Source organism: Cottoperca gobio, chromosome 8 (assembly GCF_900634415.1).
Source record: "Cottoperca gobio chromosome 8, fCotGob3.1, whole genome shotgun sequence".
NCBI lineage: Eukaryota > Metazoa > Chordata > Actinopteri > Perciformes > Bovichtidae > Cottoperca > Cottoperca gobio.
The window spans coordinates 21,550,324-21,570,818 of NC_041362.1; the positions used below are offsets into that span (position 1 = coordinate 21,550,324).

Sequence of the window (20,495 nt, forward strand, 5' to 3'; positions counted from 1 at the left end):
GGTAACGATTCTTGATGGTGATCTTATTTAAACCACGGTAATCAATGCAGGGCCGAAGTCCACCGTCCTTCTTCTTCACGAAGAAAAAACTAGAAGCAGCCGGAGAGGTGGAGTGACGAATGTAGCCCTGCTGAAGAGCCTCAGTCACGTACTCCTCCATGGCCTTCAGCTCAGGCAAAGCGAGGGGGTAGATTCTCCCACGAGGCACAGGCTCACCGGGCAGCAGGTCAATGCAGCAGTCCCCTGGTCGGTGTGGGGGGAGGTGTGCTGCGCGCTGCGGGCAGAAGACATCTTTAAACTGGGAGTAGCGAGGAGGAATGTCAAGGCTGACCTGGTCGACGGGACTCTCGATGGAGGTGGCGTGCAGGCCAATACGTGCAGGAACAGGTGCGTAGCGTGAGGAATGGCGGCGTGCAGCAGTGCGGCGTGGAGTGACAGCAGGCAGGCACCGGCCGAAGCATCTCAGACCCCACCGAGTCACCTCTCCCGTCTCCCAGCACAGCGATGGAGAATGCAGGATCAGCCAGGGTCGCCCGAGGATGACGTCAGCAGTTGACCCCTCCAGTAGGAGAAATTGTATCTGCTCCCTGTGGAAAAGGCCGACTTCGAGCAGGACTGGAGAGGAGAGGTGCCGTACTTGCTTAGTGAGGGGGCGACCAGTGATGGTGTGGACAGAGAACGAAGTGGGGCTCGAGGACTTAGGCAGACCTATCTGCTGGCAGAGAGCCCCGGAGATGAAGTTGCCGGCGGACCCCGAGTCGATGAGAGCCTTGGCTGGAAAGGAACCAGAGGGAGTAGTCAGGGTTACCGGGACCAACAGAGGTTTACAGACAAAGACACCTTCTTGAAACGCACTCACCCGGGCTTGTGGGGGTCGTAGAGGACATGTCACCACGACATGTCCTCGCGCTCCGCAGTAAAGGCATAAGCCCTGAGTGATGCGGCGGCTTCTCTCCTCAGGGGTGAGTCTCAGGGAGTTCACGCTCAGGCTCGGGCTCCTCTCCCTGGTAGGCGGGGGTACTGGGCTGGCGCAGGGAACTGGGCGGTGGGCAGCGCTCGGGACTGGACAGTATGCAGTGGCTGGTCTTGTAGGCAATGTTCACGGCGGTTGGCGACCCGAATGGCGAGCTGGATGAAACGTTCCAGCCCGACCGAGTCGTCATAACCGGAGAGATGGAGTCGGAGGGTTGGCTCTAATCCTTGCCTGAAGACGGTCAACAGGGCCGCCTCATTCCAGCCACTTTCGGCCCCCAGCGTGCGGAACTGCAGGGTATACTCCAAAATCGGCGTACGGCCTTGACGAAGTCGGAGAAGTATCGCCTGGTGGTGCGTCGAAGACCTCCTTGAAGTGCTGCACAAAAGCAGCATAGGAAGCAGTGATGGGCCCGCTCTGCTGCCACACGGACTCTGCCCACTGGAGTGCTCTACCCTGGAGTAGAGAGACGACGAACGCCACCTTCGATCTCTCGGTGGGGTAGCGATTGGGTTCCATCTCCAGGATGAGGTCACATTGGAACAGGAATCCGCGGCACGCAGATGAGGAGGTCCCGGTGAACGGAGGCGGTCGCACGGCTCGGTCGGAGTGGGCGACCGGGGCAGGAGCAGGCACTGGAGCGGGCATGGTGTTGACTGCGGCGAGGAGACCGCGACGCATCTCCTCGACGAGACCCTGGAACGGGTCTCCCGTAGCGGTGGGAGCGGGGGTGACAGAGGAAGCGGAGGTGGCTCCGCTGGCTGAATCCATCGTTTTGTAGATCTGGCCTTCTGTCACGGACGTCAGGACTCAGAGATGGAATTGACAATAGTTTATTAGGCTCAGCCAGCGAGCAGATGGAAACACCATACAGACAGAGGAGGGGTGAACACAAGGATCAGGAACTCAGGAATACTCAGGCTCTAAGCACTTGAAAATAAGGAGACTGGCGTAAAAGCACAGTGAACTAAAAAGTACAAAACAGGGAGCGTCAAAACAAGGTACACGAGTCGAACTCGGAACAAACGAGAACCAACGGAGCAAACAGAAAACGGTACGATACCGGGATCAGGCAGACAGACGGGCAAAAAGGCAGAAGGCAGGAAAATCGCGTTGCAGAATCTGGGGAGGAAGTCCATGGGGTTTAGTCCACTTTGTACGAGGCCAGATGCGGAGTGAAGGGAGTGAGGAGACTTTATGCTGTGAACACAGGTGCTGGCAATCAGTATTCCGGTGATTGTGGATGCAGTGCAGGTGAGTGAGTGGAGACAGAGGGGGGGCGTGGCAGGTGCGAGTTCAGGCACAGACGTGACACATATGTACATACATACATACATATGTACATATATATATATACATACATACATATTTATATATATATATACATACATACATATGTATATATATATACACATACATACATATGTATATATATATACATACATACATATGTATATATATATATATACATATATATACATAGATATACATATAATGTATAGATACATTAGGTATAGAATATAATAGTACATATGTATATATTATATATACATACAGATGTATGATATAGATAATATACATAGGATGTATGTAATATATATAATACATAGATGTAGATAATAAGATAGAAATACATATGGAAGATATATATAGAATAAAGACGAGAGAGAAGAGAGATAGATAGAATAGAGAGATAGAGGAGAGAGAAAATATATAGAGAAAGAGAGATATATTAATAGAGATAGTATATAGAATAATATCCTATATAGATATATATATATCAGAGATGATATAGATCTATATAGAGATATATCATAAATGATTACTATCGAAACGAGAGATACAATAAATATATAAAGACAGGATATATATACATACATACATACATATATATATATACATACATATGTATATATATATATATATATATATATATATATATATATATACATACATATATATATATATATACATACATACATATGTATATATATATATACATACATACATACATATGTATGTATATATATATACATATGTATGTATATATATACATACATACATATGTATGTATATATATACATACATACATATGTATATATATATATACATACATACATATGTATATATATACATACATACATACATATGTATGTATGTATGTATGTATGTATGTATATACATATGTATGTATGTATGTATGTATGTATATATATATATACATACCTACATACATACATACATACGTATGTATATACATATATACATTCATACATACGTATGTATATACATATATACATACATACATACGTATGTATATACATATATACATACATAGATACGTATGTATATACATATATACATACATACATACGTATGTATATACATATATACATACATACATACATACATACATACATATATACATATATACATATATACATACATATATACATACATACATATGTATGTCTGTATATACATACATATGTATATATATATATATATATATATACATACATATGTACATACATACATACATACATATGTACATACATACATACATATGTATATATATATATACATACATACATATGTATATATATATATACATACATACATACAGTATATCTCAAAAGTGAGTACACCCTTTAGATTTTTGCAAATATTCTGTTATATCCTTTCAGGGGATAACATTATCCTACTGAAACTTTGATATAACTTAAAGTAGTCAGTGTGCTGCTTGAATAACAGTATAGATTTATTGTCCTTTGAAAATTACTCAGTACACAGCTGTTAATGTCTAAACAGCTGGCAACAAAAGTGAGTACACCCCATAGTGAACATGTCCTAATTGTGCCCAATGATGTTGTTTTCCCGCCCTGGTGTCATGTGACTCGTTAGTGTTACAAGGATTCAGGTGTAAATGATAAGCAGGGCTGTTAAATTTGGTGTTTTGGGCACAATTCTCTCTGAATGCTGGACAACATGGCACCTCATGGCAAGGAACTCTCTGAGCGACTGAAAAAAAGGATTATTGCGCTTCACAAAGATGGCCTTGGCTATAAGAAGATTGCCAACACCATGAAAATGAGTTGCAGCACAGTGGCTAAGATCATACAGCGGTTTTCCAGGACAGGTTCCACTCGGAACAGGCCTCGCCAGGGTCGACCAAAGAAGTTGAGTCCACGTGCTCAGCGTCATATCCAGAGGTTGGTTTCCAAAAATAGACGTGCGAGTGCTTCCAGCATTGCTGCAGAGGTTGCAGAAGTGGGATGTCAGCCTGTCAGTGCCCAGACCATACACCGCACACTGCATCAAATCGGTTTGTATGGCCGTCGCCCCAGACAGAAGCCCCTTCTGAAACCGATGCATAAGAAAGCCCACAAACAGTTTGCTGAAGACAATGAATCCAAGAACATGAGTTACTGGAACCATGTCCTGTGGTCTGATGAGACCAAAATAAACCTGTTTGGGTCAGATGGTGTCCGGCGTGTGTGGCGGCACCCTGGTGAGGAGTACCAAGACAAATGTGTTTTGCCTACAGTCAAGCATGGTGGTGGCAGCATCATGGTCTGGGGCTGCATGAGTGCTGCCGGCACTGGGGAGCTGCATTTCATTGAGGGACACATGAATTCCAATATATACTGTGACATCCTGCAGCAGAGCATGATCCCCTCTCTTCGGAAACTGGGCCGTAGGGCAGTTTTCCAACATGATAATGACCCTAAACACACCTCCAAGATGACAACGGCCTTGCTGAAGAAGCTGAAGGTTAAGGTGATGGACTGGCCAAGTATGTCTCCAGACCTAAACCCAATTGAGCACATGTGGGGCATCCTCAAGAGGAAGGTGGAGGAGTGCAAGGTGTCCAACATCCGCGCGCTCCGTGATGTCGTCGTGGAGGAGTGGAAGAAGATTCCAGAAGCAACCTGTGCAGCTCTGGTGAATTCCATGCCCAGGAGGGTTAAAGCAGTGCTAGATAACAATGGTGGTCACACAAAATATTGACACTTTGGGCACAATTTAGACATGTTCACTATGGGGTGTACTCACTTTTGTTGCCAGCTGTTTAGACATTAACAGCTGTGTACTGAGTAATTTTCAAAGGACAATAAATCTATACTGTTATTCAAGCAGCACACTGACTACTTTAAGTTATATCAAAGTTTCAGTAGGATAATGTTATCCCCTGAAAGGATATAACAGAATATTTGCAAAAATCTAAAGGGTGTACTAACTTTTGAGATATACTGTATATACATACATACATACATACGTATATACATACATACATACATACATACGTATATACATACATACATACGTATATACATACATACATACGTATATACATACATACATACATACGTATATACATACATACATAATACATACGTATATACATACATACATACGTATATACATACATACATACGTATATACATACATACATACATACATACATACGTATATACATACATACATACATACATACATACATACATACGTATATACATACATACATACGTATAGACATACATACATACATACGTATATAAGACATACATACATACATACGTATATACATACATACATACGTATATACATACATACATACTATATACATACATACATACATACATACATACGTATATACTACATACATACATACATACATACGTATATACATACATACATACATACATACGTATATACATACATACATACATACGTAGATACATACATACATACATACATACATACATCGTAGATACATACATACATAAGTATATACATACATACATACATACATACGTATATACAACATACATACGTTATATAACATACATACATACATACGTATATACATACATACATAAATACGTATATACATACATACATACATACTACATACATACATACATACATACTATATAATACATACATACATACATACATACAACGTATAACATACATACATACATACGTAGATATACATACATCATACGTATATACAAATAAATAGTAATATACATACATACATACATACGTAATACATACATACATACATCGGATATACATAATAATACATAAATACATACATCATACATACTACGTATTATACATACATACATACATACATCGTATATACATTACATCACATACTTATATACATAAGACACTATATACATACAATACATACATACGATATTACATACATACTACATACATACATACGTATATACATACATACATGACATACATACATACTATATACTACATAATACATACATACAACGTATATACATAATACATACATACATACGTATATACATACATAAATACGTAATATACATACATACATACGATATACATACATACATACATACATACTACGTAGATACATACACGTATATAAATACATACATACATACAACGTATATACATATATACTACATAATACATACATACGTATATAAATACATACATACGTATATACATACCATACATACATACATACATACAACTACATACGTATATACATACATACGTATGTACATACATACATATGTACATACATACATACATACGTATGTACATACATACATACATAAATACGTATGTATGTACATACGTATATATATATATATATATATATATATATATATATATACATACACATATACACACATATATATATATATATATATATATATATATATATACATATATACATATATATACACACATATATATACACATATACACACATATACACACATATATATATATATATATATATATATATATATATATATGTGTGTGTGTGTGTGTGTGTGTGTAGGTGTCTTCCTGTTGCCTTACTGTTTCTTTGCTGTGCTGTGCGGCATGCCACTCTTTCTGCTGGAGACTGTGATCGGTCAGTACACACAAGAGGGCGCCATCACCTGCTGGACCAAGCTCTGCCCGCTCGCACAGGGTATGTATCTGTTTCATACAATAAATATTGAAGACATGATCTAGAACAGAACATTAATTCCTTTGGGTTAAGGTTAACAAAACATTATTAATGTTCATTTATCCTATCAAAACTTAGCACCCACTATGTTTTCCATGAGGATCATTTCCTGTAGCCAAATGTTGTTGATGTCCCTCAACTTACGTCAATACATGAAACAGGACTGATAGCAGAATAATACACCGTGTCTGAAGCAGCTGCACAGTGAGACTAAAATAAACGTATGAATGCCGCCACAGAAGCTGATATTTATTGTTAACTCTTGTGTTTTGTTCAAATATGATTGACATTCTCTTTTTTTGGGGTTCACTAACCCTACTGCCCATATGTCAAAATAATAATAATTATTATTGCAATGTCAACATGTGCTGTAGGTGTTATATTTCTCAGGGCTATATCACATTACAGCTTAAACTGAGGTATTTTGGACTCTCTCTCTCTCTCTCTCTCTCTCTCTCTCTCTCTCTCTCCCTCTCTCCCTCTCCCTCTCCCTCTCCAGGGTCTGGCTGTTCTATCATGGTGATCCAGCTTTATTCCAGACTCTACAGCATTATCCTGGCCTGGGCCCTGCTCTACCTCATCTATTGTTTCAGAGACCCTCTGCCCTGGGCCACCTGCAACAATCCCTGGAACACAGGTAAGTGTGGGGAGGTGGATGTACAGCGACTTCAAATAACATACAGTACCTACCTCTTTCAAGGTGTCAGTCAAGTTGTAGTAATACACACTTTCATTCCTCCAGAGGCCCTTTCAGACATTGTTCCCTTTACATCAGGAGTGGGGAACCTTTTTCCTATCAAGGGCAATTTTTTTTTTACAACATTCTTCGAGGGCCATACTAATTATTGAACTCATAACCTCTGCAATTTCTTTTAAGACCAGCCCATTCATTTCACCTTTCTTTTATGCTAAATGCAAAAAAGCAACTTTTTTATCCATGCATCTTTCTGTTTTATCAGAAATCGGGGGAAATGTCTCTTGTCACAGAAAAAGAACATATGAAGTAAAAAGGCAGTAAACAATAATTTAATAGAATCAAAAATAATATAAGTACCAATGTCACGATGGGGAAAAGGTGAGGACTCAAATGCAAGACTGCAGACGAGGAAGTTAAGAAAAAGAGGGCTTTATTCAAAAAGCTTACAAAATAACAAAAATACAAATACAAGACAAACCAGGATGACACTGGGAGCACGAGGCGGCACAAGGAACCATCAACAAACAAGGGTGACACATGGATGACGATCTGACAAGGTACACTGGGAAAGACAGGGATATATACACACAGACACTAAACGAGGGGAACGAGACACAGCTGGGGAGAGAAGCTACAACACAAGGGCAAGGTGAACGGACACAGGAGTAACAAATCAATAATCACAGAGGGAAAACACACAGACAGGAAGTACAACTAGACATGACATAAGGGGGAGTGAACACTTGAAAATAAAACAGGATATACAAAAATCTCAGTCTCGTTTAAAATTGAAGTCTTTTGACATGACGTGATGACACGTTCCGCTCGTGCTGTGTTCAAGGACCCTGACTTTGGCCAAGAAATAGTCAGTCGTCTGTTTAAAATATTGCCGTCTAGTTTTTTTTATTAGTGGATTTTCTTTGCGTGCGTTTTACGAATTGTCTCGAGGGCCGGATCAAATAGTCTTGCGGGCAGTATACGGCCCGGAGGCCGGACATTCCCCACCCCTGCTTTACATCAATCTGATGGTAATTTAACATCATGGTTACATGTTGTCTGAATAAGCACCATAGTCAATTTTGTGTGTAAAAGTCATGACTGCAATCTTACTAGGTTAAACCATTAACATTACTGTATCACTTTCAACACATTGAATGCTTACCAGAGCCGCACATGGTTAATTGTGCAGAGAGAAGTGTGCATCTTGTTACAGTCATCTAAAAACACAGCAATAAATGTGATATCTCAGTCTCCACCTCTAAACACAAAGCATAACATCAAGTAAATGAACTATGAAACACTGTGTAAAAAGCTCATTTTAAAGGTCACATGAATTTGTTCGACTTTAACCAATAGCAAGCTGTCTGACAGTGCGGACCTTTGAGGGGACGGAGAGCCAACATGGCGGAAGCTATTGTAGTTTATTAGTTGTCATGCACCATTCACTTTTATATTACCTCCTCTGTCAGAGTATAAACTGTTCCATAAAACATACATGGTTTACAGACAGATATGAGACAGGAGTCAATGGTACAAATACGTCTTTTGAATAAAGTTTGTAAACGTATTGTCCCTTTAGTGGCCAAGCTAAGCTAGCAAGCTAATGCATTTGCTAACTGACTGATAGCAAGCTCAGCTTCTCCACATCACTTTTGTTGATTTTTTAAAAGTTTTAAAGTTTCCTTGTTTACATCCATGTTTACTTGCTAACAATCTTTCTTCCCTTCCTGTTGGCACTATGCTGTGTTTCATGACTGAAAACAACAACCAAATGACCCATTCTGATGATGATTTCATTAACTTGTGATATGGAGATTTACACTTAATCTACATATTCATTTGCCTTCCTATCAACAGACAGATGTGTGGATCTCACCTCCGCTAACTTGACGGCAACTCACAGTAGCAACCTGACAGTAAACTGGACATCTGTAAATCCCGCCAAGTCTTCAGCCTCTGAGTTCTGGGAGTGAGTCAGTGTTGTCACATCAAGCTCATAATAACTGACATAGAGTAGCAGCAATGGATCAAGTTTAAAGTACATTCTGCTTTCTTGTCAAATGTGCTAAAGCTTCATGCATGCAACTATCTTTGACTGTCTGGTGTCCTGATGCAGGAGAGGAGTTTTGTCCATGTCTGGGGGAATAGAGGAGGTTGGTACAGTGAAGTGGGAGCTACTGCTGTGTCTCCTGGCCTGCTGGGTGGCCTGCTACTTCTGCGTCTGGAAAGGGGTCCGTTCCACCGGAAAGGTCTGTGAATATTGATGTGAGGATTTCTAGTGTTGGTAGGATAAGTCCAGAATAATAAGCAGAAGCAAATAAACCAATCCTCAATTTAAAACATAGTTTGAGTCGGATTAAGGCAGAGTTTTTGATCAATTTGATCAATAGCTGAGTCTAACCAATACTGTCATTCATGTCATTGAATGTAATTCGTAGTTTTGCAAAATCTGTTTCCGCATCAGTGATGTCGGGACATTTTTCCTTTCATTAAAAATCGTTTTCCTCTGGAGAATACAAATTATGTCATATTAGGGGATTAATACAGGGAGTTTCAGTTTTGCTACAAACATAATATTTGTATTATATATATACAACATATGTATTACATATTAATATATATTATATAATGTAATAATATTTGCAGTAGTAGTAGAACACAACCTCTGTAATTGAGAGTGACACAATAAGACAAAATATATTAGAAATATTATTCTACTGTAAATTACTGTTGCTTTAATACACAAACACGTTTATTTTATGCATGGACAGGAATTGCATTGTTTATTAAATTATTTTTAGACTTCAAGGTGCTTCATATGGACTTTCTTTTATTGTAGTGGAGTCGAAATATTTGGTAACATGACATTGTAATGGTTAAGTAACGTACAGGCATCTCAAAGTGTATCACTGAAAATGTATATATATATATATATATATATGTATATGTGTATATGTATATATGTATATATATATATATATATATATATATATATATATATATATATATACATATATATATATATATATATATATATATATGTATATATATATATGTATATATATATATATATATATATATGTATATATATATGTATATATATATATATATATATATATGTATACAAAGACGATGCACTGATAGTATATGGCCAGCAATGTGTTAAATAAACACTAACATTTCCAGGTGGTGTATTTCACGGCTGTGTTCCCCTATGTGATGCTGGCCATCCTGCTGGTCAGGGGGTTGACACTGCCGGGAGCCTGGCAGGGTGTGGTCTACTACTTGTATCCAGATCCTTCTCGCCTAGCAGACTTTCAGGTGAGACACTGGACAAACAATGCAACGTTATAGTGGATAGTTTGTTTGAGAGGTAGCATATGTGGGGTCTACACCCACATGAATCACACAGACAAAAGGAAGTAGATAAAACAATAGTGTGTTTTTATATTTGTTCATCAGGTGTGGATGGAGGCTTGCAGCCAGGTCCTCTTCTCCTATGGTGTTGCATCAGGAACCTTAATCACACTGGGCAGCTACAGCAAAGTCAAGAACAACTGTTACAAGTAAGCCATGTGATCAGTAGTTCGACTTATACATTGAGGAACTGTATTCACCTCTGAAGCCAAATCAATCCATCCATCCATCCTCTACGCGGTCGCGGAGGCAGCAGCTCCAGTAAGGAACCCAAACTTCCCTTCTCCGGGCCACATCCGCCAGCTCCAACTGAGGGATCGCGAGGCGTTCCCAGGAGAGTGCGGGGATATAATCTCTCCACCGAGTCCTGGGTCTTCCCCGGGGTCTCTACCCAGCTGGACGTGCCTGGAACACCTCCCTAGGGACGCGGCCAGGTGGCATCCTTACTCGATGACCGAACCACCTCAAGATTCTCCGGTCAATCTCTCGCTCATCCTGCCCTCACTCACGAACAAGACCCCAAGGTACTTGAACTCCTTCACTTGGGATAAGGGATCATTCCCTACCCGGAGTAGGCAATCCACCGGTTTCCTGCTGAGAGCCATGGCCTCAGATTTTGAGGTGCTGATCCTCATCCCAACCGCTTCACACTCGGCTGCGATGACACTCAGACCGATGATGCCATAAGGACCACATCATCTGCAAAGAGCAGTGATGAGATCCTCAGGCCACCAAACTGCAACCCCTCTTCTCCACGACTATGCATCGATATCCTGTCCATGAAAATCACAAACAGGATCACGAGCAGCCCTGGCGGAGGCCAACATTCACTGGGAACGAGTTCGACTTACTGCCGAGTATCCGGACACAACTCTCGCTTTGGGCGTACAGGGATTGGATGGCCCTCAGAAGTGACCCCCTCACCCCATACTCCCGCAGCACCTCCCACAGTATCACCCGGGGGACCCGGTCATACGCCTTCTCCAGATCCACAAAACACAAGTAGACAAGTTGGGCGTACTCCCAGGCCCCCTCCAGGATCCTTGCGAGAGTGAAGAGTTGGTCCATTGTTCCACGACCAGGACGGAATCCGCATTGTTCCTCTTCAATCAGAGGTTCGACTATCGGCCGAACCCTCCTTTCCAGCACCTTGGAGTAGACTTTACCGGGGAATAGGGGAACCACCACCCCGGTCTGTCACCCCCTAGGCACTGTCCCAGACTTCCACGCAATGTTGACGAGGTGTGTCAACCAAGACAACCCCTCAACACCCAAAGCCTTCAGCATTTCTGGACGGATCTCATCAACCCCTGCGGCTTTGCCGCTGTGGAGTTGTTTGACTACCTCAGTGACTTCCAACAGGGAAATTGACGATGGTCCCCCATCAGCTTCCAGCTCTGCCTCTACCATAGAGGGCATGTTAGTCGGATTCAGGAGTTCCTCAAAGTGCTCCTTCCACTGCCCGATAACCTTCTCAGTTGAAGTCAGCAGGGTCCCACCCTTGCTGTACACAGCTTGGATGGTTCCCCGCTTCCCCCTCCTGAGGTTCCGGATGGTTTTCCAGAAGCACCTTGGTGCCGACCGAAAGTCCCACACCCGCTGCTTTGCCTCTGCCACAGCACCGCCTTTCGAATTCGTCGGTACCCTGCAACTGTTTCCAGAGTCCACCCGGATAACATAACCCGGAAGGACTCCTTCTTCAGTCGAACGGCTTCCCTGACCACCGGGGTCCACCACAGTGTTCGAGGTTTACCGCCCCTTGAGGCACCTAAGACCTTGAGACCACAGCTCATCACCACAGCTTCAGCAATAGAGGTTTTGAACATCGCCCACTCAGGTTCAATGCCCCCAACCTCCACAGGGATGTCTGAAAAGCTCCACCGGAGGTGTGAGTTGAAGATCTCCCAGACAGGGTCTTCCTCCAGACGTTCCCAGTTCATCCGCACTATCCGTTTGGGCTTACCAGGTCTGTCCAGAGTCTTCCCCCACCCCTTGATCCAACTCACCACCAGATGGTGATCAGATGACAGCTCCGCCCCTCTCTTCACCCGAGTGTCCAAAACATGCGGCCTCAGATCAGATGATACGATCACAAAATCGATCATTGACCTTTGACCTAGGGTGCTCTGGTACCACGTACACTTATGAGCATCCTTATGTTCGAACATGGTGTTTGTTATGGCACAGAAATCCAACAACAAACGACCGTTCGGGTTTAGATCAGGGAGGCCATTCCTCCCAATCACGCCTCTCCAGGTGTCTCCACCACGTGCGTGTTAAAGTCTCCCAGCAAGACTACGGAGTCCCCTATTGGAGCCCCCTGCAGGGATTCATTCAGAGTCTCCAAAAAGGCTGAATACTCCGAACTGCGGTTTGGGTTATAGGCACAAACAACAGTCAGAGTTTTCCCCCCATAACACGAAGGTGTAGGGAGGCGATCCTCTCGTCCACTGGGGTGAACTCCAACGTAGCGGTGCTCAACCGGGGGCTTGTGAGTATCCCCACACCCGTGTGACAGCGCACCCAACCCCTTTTATACATTTCAGAAATCTCAGAGTTGAAAACCAAAAATACCTTCAGGGCTAGATACATCTAGGAGCAATAATAAAAAAAGATTTGAGGGGGTGAACTGGATGGTGGTCTGCCCTACAACCTGTCCTATTACTGTCAGTACATTCCTCCACTCAATTGTTCTGTGTGTGTGTGTGTGTGTGTGTGTGTGTGTGTGTGTGTGTGTGTGTGTGTGTGTGTGTGTGTGTGTGTGTGTGTGCAGGGACAGTCTGTGGTTGTGTTTGCTCAATAGTGGCACCAGCTTAGTTTCCGGCTTCGCAGTCTTCTCAGCTCTGGGCTTCATGGCCCAAAAACAGGGAATTCCCATCAACATGGTCGTCAAATCAGGTATGATTTAAAGCCCAAAGCTACTGTCTCTGTTAGACAACAGAATCAAATGCACTCTCAGACCATAGCTAGAAAAGGACAACAATCTGACACAAGGAGAGGACAACATTTTAAATGTCTCTTCTGTCCTCCCAGGCCCTGGGCTGGCGTTCATCGTGTTTCCTCAGGCTGTAGCCATGATGCCTCTGCCTCAGCTGTGGGCCGCGTGCTTCTTCATTATGCTCATTCTGTTGGGACTGGACACACTGGTAAGACCAAGAGGACACAAAGCATTCACTTAACGTAAAATGATATGCTGCAACTGTTTATGCTGGATCAGTGAGGACATGTATAATGTAGCTTAAAGCCCATATGTGGAGAATTTAATATCACTATATCGAATCATTCTGTTTGAATACGTCATGGCGTATGGATCAGTCAATCGACCACTGACATATCTCAACAGCAAAAAGTCAAGTTTCAGTTGATGGTTAAATTGGCTCAGCGGAAAGTTGCTCCTGAGGACAGGGGGCAACACCTGGGGCTCTCGTGCATTCTTGGGTTTTCTCGGTTGTGATCAGTCCAACAAGGTGGCCGATCTGTCCCTCCCTGTTCTTCTCTCATCTTAGTTCACCCCCAACTTCTCCCCTGGCAATAGGGCATCAAGGAAACAAGAGGAAGAGGGCAACGAAACGAGAAGGGAAGAAGAGGACATCTTTGGTCTTCTTCTTCTTTTATAGTCTTCTGTCAAGGCGATGCAGCGTCCGATGTCAATGGCGCAACACTCTACCCCTCCCACCACGGAATCTTTCCTGTCTGATTGTGTCTGTCCTTCTCAATTGCTAAAGGATCACCTGATATGATCCACTGAGTAAAACCTGATTACAGGCCAGGCAACACAGGCAGACAAAATATGTTGAGGAAATATATATAGAAATAAAATAATTAAAATCCAGTACATGCATTTAAACCCCATAAAAAATGATGCGTTTAATGTGGTTAAAGTAAGGGAATGTCTCCCAGTCATTAATCATCACACACATCACCGAATGAATGTTTTCCTGTGGGTGACCGTTTATGGAGTGATCGTGAAAGCTCAGCCAGGCTCATCACTATACATGTTTGATGTAATGATTTTGTAAATGTATTCTCTCTTCTGTTTGTGTGTGTGTGTCAGTTTGCAGGTTTGGAAACTATTACTGCGTCAGTGATTGACATGTTCCCAGGACAGATGCGAAGACCATGGCGTAGAGAAATCTTCCTCGTCTTCTTCTGCTCTATCAGCTTCATTGTACAGATCTCTCTCACCACTCAGGTACTACACAGGACCGTGTACCCTTACCCAAGCACACCATAACACCCAACATGTTCTCACATAGGACTGTACTTTCACTGACACTACATAAATGTACCTCTTCTGTGTTGTCCAGGGAGGAGTGTACCTGTTCCAGCTGGTGGATTACTATGGTGCCAGTGGCATGTGTATATTATTTGTGTGTGTGATCCAGTGTGTGGCTGTTGGCTGGGCCTTTGGTAAGTGCTATCAATACCATGTTTCAATTATTATTTAGTTGATCAAAGGTAATAGTACTATCCAGCTATCTATCCAAGAGCTGTTCATCCATCTGAAAGTTTCACCACAGAAACTCTTCTGTGAACTATTTTAGAAACCCTATGTAGGTTTTTACCATAGGAACAATGGTTTTAATTTCAACCCAGTATCATGTTCATATCTGATGATTCCACACCTCACAATTTCAACCGGTGCTAACACATAGTTTTAATGCTTGAAGTAGTGGACCTGTAATGTAGGAAGATGGAAAACATTTATTTTAATAAATCTACTTTTCATAATAATAGTTATGTGAACATACAGTACGGAATGAGCAGGGACTGTCCTTGAACACCTTGGAGGTGCATGCAAATGTTTAATTAGGCAAGAATTAGACATTCATTCATGGAATAGTAGATTAATAGAAATGAGCAGAACTTGTTCACAGCACCTGTGCGTACGGATCAAATCGATGGAGTCCCAAAAGTGAAAAAACGTAAAAACGAAAAAAAGTAAAAGGTTATCAGACGAGTGAAAAATAGAGTTAGTTAAATTATTAGAGTGGTGTGAACATATATGTACAGCTTTTATACTTTTTCTTTAATCTTAAAGCAGTTTAAATGTTTTCAAACTATTTCAATTCTGGACCAATCTGAATATTATAAAGCATGATGGAAATGTTTCCAGGGTAGAGATAGGAGGTATATAGATTAAATGTAAGCCAAAACAAAACAAGGAGCTGTAAAATAACAAGATTAAAGTAAAAAACGTTTTTACTGATAATGTAAAAGTATAAAGTTCATTTTAATAATGTAACTAACAGTGTAATGTATTGAGGTTAGTGTTATATCTTTGACTAGTATAGTAACCTTGAATTGCTTTTTGATGTCCTTTTAAATTGTCACTAACAAAGTGTTGTAATCCTGCAGGGGCTGAGCGGCTGTGTGATGCGGTAGAAGAAATGACTGGACAGAGGCCGTGGGTTGTTTTCATACTGTGCTGGCGTTACATCACCCCTCTGATCTGCACTGTGAGTTACACACTAGTGTGAAACAAAGTTGAAATGACATGAAATGAAGACAGCTGTGGTGAATTTTAGGGTTAGGCAATAAACATCAATTAAGGTTTGTTAATACCTTCCGTGTGTAACAGTACGATCACGACAGAAGTGAGGTGGGACTCAATTGCACGACACAGAGGCAGATAAATGTAGAATGGAAATAGTCTTTACTGAAACTTTGCAGTTACTATGGTACACGCATAGACAGTTGATCATACAAAGTATAAAGGGGTAATCCAGGAGCAGAGTCGGGTCACGGAAACAGGTTTGGTACACGGGTAGATACTCAGTGTAACAGCACAGCAGACAAGGATCAGGCAAAGACAGAATCGAGTCATGGAAACAAGGTCGAGGAAGCTGGGGAATCAAACACTTGGGCAACAGGAAGACAGGACTAATGCTGGATACTCTTGACATCGAAGTACGAAGACAAACTGGCAACGAGAGACAAACAAAACACAGACTATATACACACCAAGGAGTGAGAGGGAACGGGACACAGGTGAGGACACTAATGAACAGATTGGGAACACCTGGGGGTAGGAAGTGGAAACAACAGAGAACAGGAAACTAACAAAATAAAACAGGAAGTCCAAACATATCATAAAACATCTAGCGAACAGGCCGAGACCTAATACAGTGTTGCATGTCCGCGGACCACTGCGGTCGCACTGAGGGGCACTGAGGAGCACTGAGGGGCACTGAGGGGCACTGAGGGGCACTTGGTTCAATTCATATTACAATTGACGGTCCGCATCCGTCTGGTGTTCCTCACATTTACTGATCCACACTGTTGGCGCGCTTGCTAAGCATACGGACGTGGCGGATGACGTAGTTTGTGTCATGAGGACCATAGCGGACCCTCACAGACATGTTTGGGAACGCTTGATGACAAAAAGCTTATTAAAAGATGTCAAATCATATTTAAGACGAACCTTGTGTGGGATGCAGCAGAGAACACATGCTTTTATTTAGACCATTTTAAATATTAATGGGGCTACAGCGTAATATTTGACAGAAGAGAATGCACTGGATGAGATATTATAGAAATAACATTTAACTAAGGGCACAAAAGCAGTTGGGTGTTGTTGAAAGGTGAATTGGACAGTGGAAGAGAAGATTACATGTTCTTCATGTGTTAGCAACATGTGCCCGGCAATATGTGCAAGGTGCTGCAACATTACAGGAACCTTATAACAATTTAGTTTGGCTTAGCTACTTTTTTTAAGCCATGTGAGTTGCTTTGTTACAGTCTGCTATGTAAATGGCCTATTTGTAAATATGAATGTATCATTTATAGGCTATGTATTTATCAAGGTTTGAAGTGTTTCCTCTTTCGCACAAAAGTGTTTTCTAACGTTATGTTACAGGCTTTGAAGGTCAGTGGGTTCAATGCCATCAGTGTCGGCACTGTAGGCAAAGAAGTCCTACAGTATGTGTTGTTAACCAGTGCAAGCTGTGGAGGTATAATTATTTCTGAAGATGACACACTGTTGTACAGTAGTAACAGACATGTCTTTCAATGGAAGCCAAGGCTCACACTTTATTAATGGGGATGAGTGCCCGACTTAGCTACCTTGCATGAACTGCCGCATAGGCGAGATTTAAATAAATACTTTTCATCCTCTCTTACACCAAAGATACATTTGAACCTACAAGTACTGAAAATTGGTAAATTCTAATACCAAACAGCTTTTAATAAAATAGTATTGAATAAGTACCTACCGTGCAACACTAGCCCATAGAAGAGCAAGTTTGTTCCTCTGCTTTTCCTTCAAGGTTTGCTTTGTCGGCTTCTTTCTGGACTACCAGCCCCTGACATCAAGCGACGGCTATGTGTACCCAAACTGGGCCTACAGTCTGGGATGGGCCATAGCCTTCTCCTCTGTGCTTACAGTCCCCATCTTCGCTGTCGGCAAGATGTGCGTCACAGAGGGCTCCTTCAGACAGGTCAGAGCACCAACAAATCCTGCTTAGGGGTTTTTCTGCTTTACTTTTGTAATATTTTGTATTGTCTCAATATACATTATATTAAATGAATTATCATTCTGTTTGTCCAATTGTCCTCAACAGCGTCTGTCGGTCCTGTGGCATCCTGCTAGTGATCCTGTTGGATCACTAAATGAAACAGAGATGAAACCAATGTCAGCCCCTTTCCCTGACCGGTTATGAGTCCGTATAAATGTAATTGTGGATGTCTGTATGTTAAAAGCTGCCAGAAGAAGAGCATTCAAGATTCAAGATTCAAAGGCTTTATTGTCATACAGTATGCACAAAAGCTACAGGGTGGTTGTTGGCAGTGAAACAACAATGCAACATATACTTGAGACATCAAATTAATAAAGGAATTGGTAAAAAAAATATGCACAGAATACGATAAAACAGAATGTAAAATGTTAAATACTGTATACTGTAATATTATATAAAAATGTGGAATAAACAGATGTATGAACTGTAAACATATGTCAGCAGTGACACTTAATGATGATACTCGTGTGATGAGTCCAGGTCAGGTCCTCACTGATGTGCACCCTGAGGAACATGAAGCTGATGATGCTGATGGAGGCGTGTCCCCCCCTCTGTTGCTTCCTTTAATCCACAATCAGCTCCTTAGTGTTGCTGATGTTGAGATGGAGGTTGTTGTCGTGATGTTGCACAGGAGGCCGGTTTTCACGTCTGATTAGAACTCCGGCCCCAGACCCTCGCTTTCTCCCTCGATCCCCAGATAAAGCAGCAGTAGGTAGCCATGGATACCCCCTATTGTTTGCTGGTCATGGGGGAAGTTTGCTGTCCACCAACATGATGTGCAGAAGTTGTTCGATCATATTGTATGAAACACTCGCTTGGGCTGTTCGCATGTTGTGAAAAACAAACTAAAACAATAAAAATGCAGATTTGGAGAGGAGCTCAAGACGTGGCAACCATCCACGGTGCTATCTTGACCATCTTATGCATGTTACTTTAGTTATGCTGTGGAGTTTTTTATGTTTACATTCTCTGTGTTTGTATGCTTGAGGTCAAATAAACATGTGCATTTCCTTACCTCATAAAGAATTTGGTAGAATTTGAAACCTACATTGTTTACATTCATGTTCGTGTGCTTGCAGTCTTCTTCTTGACTTTCTTTGACATGTTGCTCAGCATATTACTGCTCATTGAAATAGTGTGAAACCATCATAAGGAGTGTGTCACACATAAACAAAGTCACAAACATTGCTCTACAGCCATACTAGTTTTCAGCCTTATCACTCCCTACGATCTACATTAGATTGGATGTATTATCCAGGATGTTAGTTTTCACAGCTGATACACAACAGATATACAAACAGCAACACAGCAACTTCACATACAGTTTAAAGTATATTGTTATTATCTCTGCCAGGGATAATAACATTCAAGACTTTTAGTTTGACATCATATCTTACCCATGTATCTTAATTGACAAAATAACAGTTGCATTAGTTGTAAAGATAACAAATGTATCAGGTAGCTTGTAAAGTTCGCCACCTTCCTCCTGCACGATGATTCACCAGCTGCTGTCATTAGTCTGACTGGTATGTTATCATCTGCAATTTTAAATCATTTGATCCTCATAGACAAAGATTACGGAAGTAGACAAATTACTACAACCCTCGGGAGTCTGTTGTCAAGTCAACCTGTAATGTGGTTCATGACGTTGCACCCTGGACTGTGGTAAAATCAAATCAAATCAAATTTATTTATATAGCCCAATATCACAAATTATACATTTGTCTCAGTGTGCTTTAAAGACTGTACAGGTGACGACACCCTCTGTCCTTAGACCCTCGCATCACCCAAGGAAAAACTTCCTAAAAGAAACTCCATAATTAAAGGGGGGAAAATGGAAGAAACCTCAGGGAGAGCAACTAAGGAGGG

The 20,495-nt window shown here is 41.6% G+C and overlaps 1 protein-coding gene across 1 annotated transcript in view; it reads left to right on the top strand.

Moving 5' to 3' along the window:
- The window catches only part of LOC115012291 (sodium- and chloride-dependent betaine transporter-like), a 25,058-nt gene extending 5,434 nt beyond the window's left edge, over positions 1-19,624 (top strand). The window contains exons 2-14 of the mRNA XM_029437841.1: positions 6,822-6,956; positions 7,495-7,632; positions 9,550-9,661; positions 9,809-9,941; positions 10,879-11,013; positions 11,155-11,258; positions 13,883-14,007; positions 14,143-14,255; positions 15,164-15,301; positions 15,417-15,519; positions 16,468-16,568; positions 18,378-18,548; positions 18,672-19,624. Of these exons, the coding sequence (XP_029293701.1) occupies positions 6,822-6,956; positions 7,495-7,632; positions 9,550-9,661; positions 9,809-9,941; positions 10,879-11,013; positions 11,155-11,258; positions 13,883-14,007; positions 14,143-14,255; positions 15,164-15,301; positions 15,417-15,519; positions 16,468-16,568; positions 18,378-18,548; positions 18,672-18,770 (1,607 nt within the window). The 3' untranslated portion in view covers positions 18,771-19,624. The remainder of the gene's footprint in view (positions 1-6,821; positions 6,957-7,494; positions 7,633-9,549; positions 9,662-9,808; positions 9,942-10,878; positions 11,014-11,154; positions 11,259-13,882; positions 14,008-14,142; positions 14,256-15,163; positions 15,302-15,416; positions 15,520-16,467; positions 16,569-18,377; positions 18,549-18,671) is intronic.
- Positions 19,625-20,495: the final 871 nt, after the last annotated feature.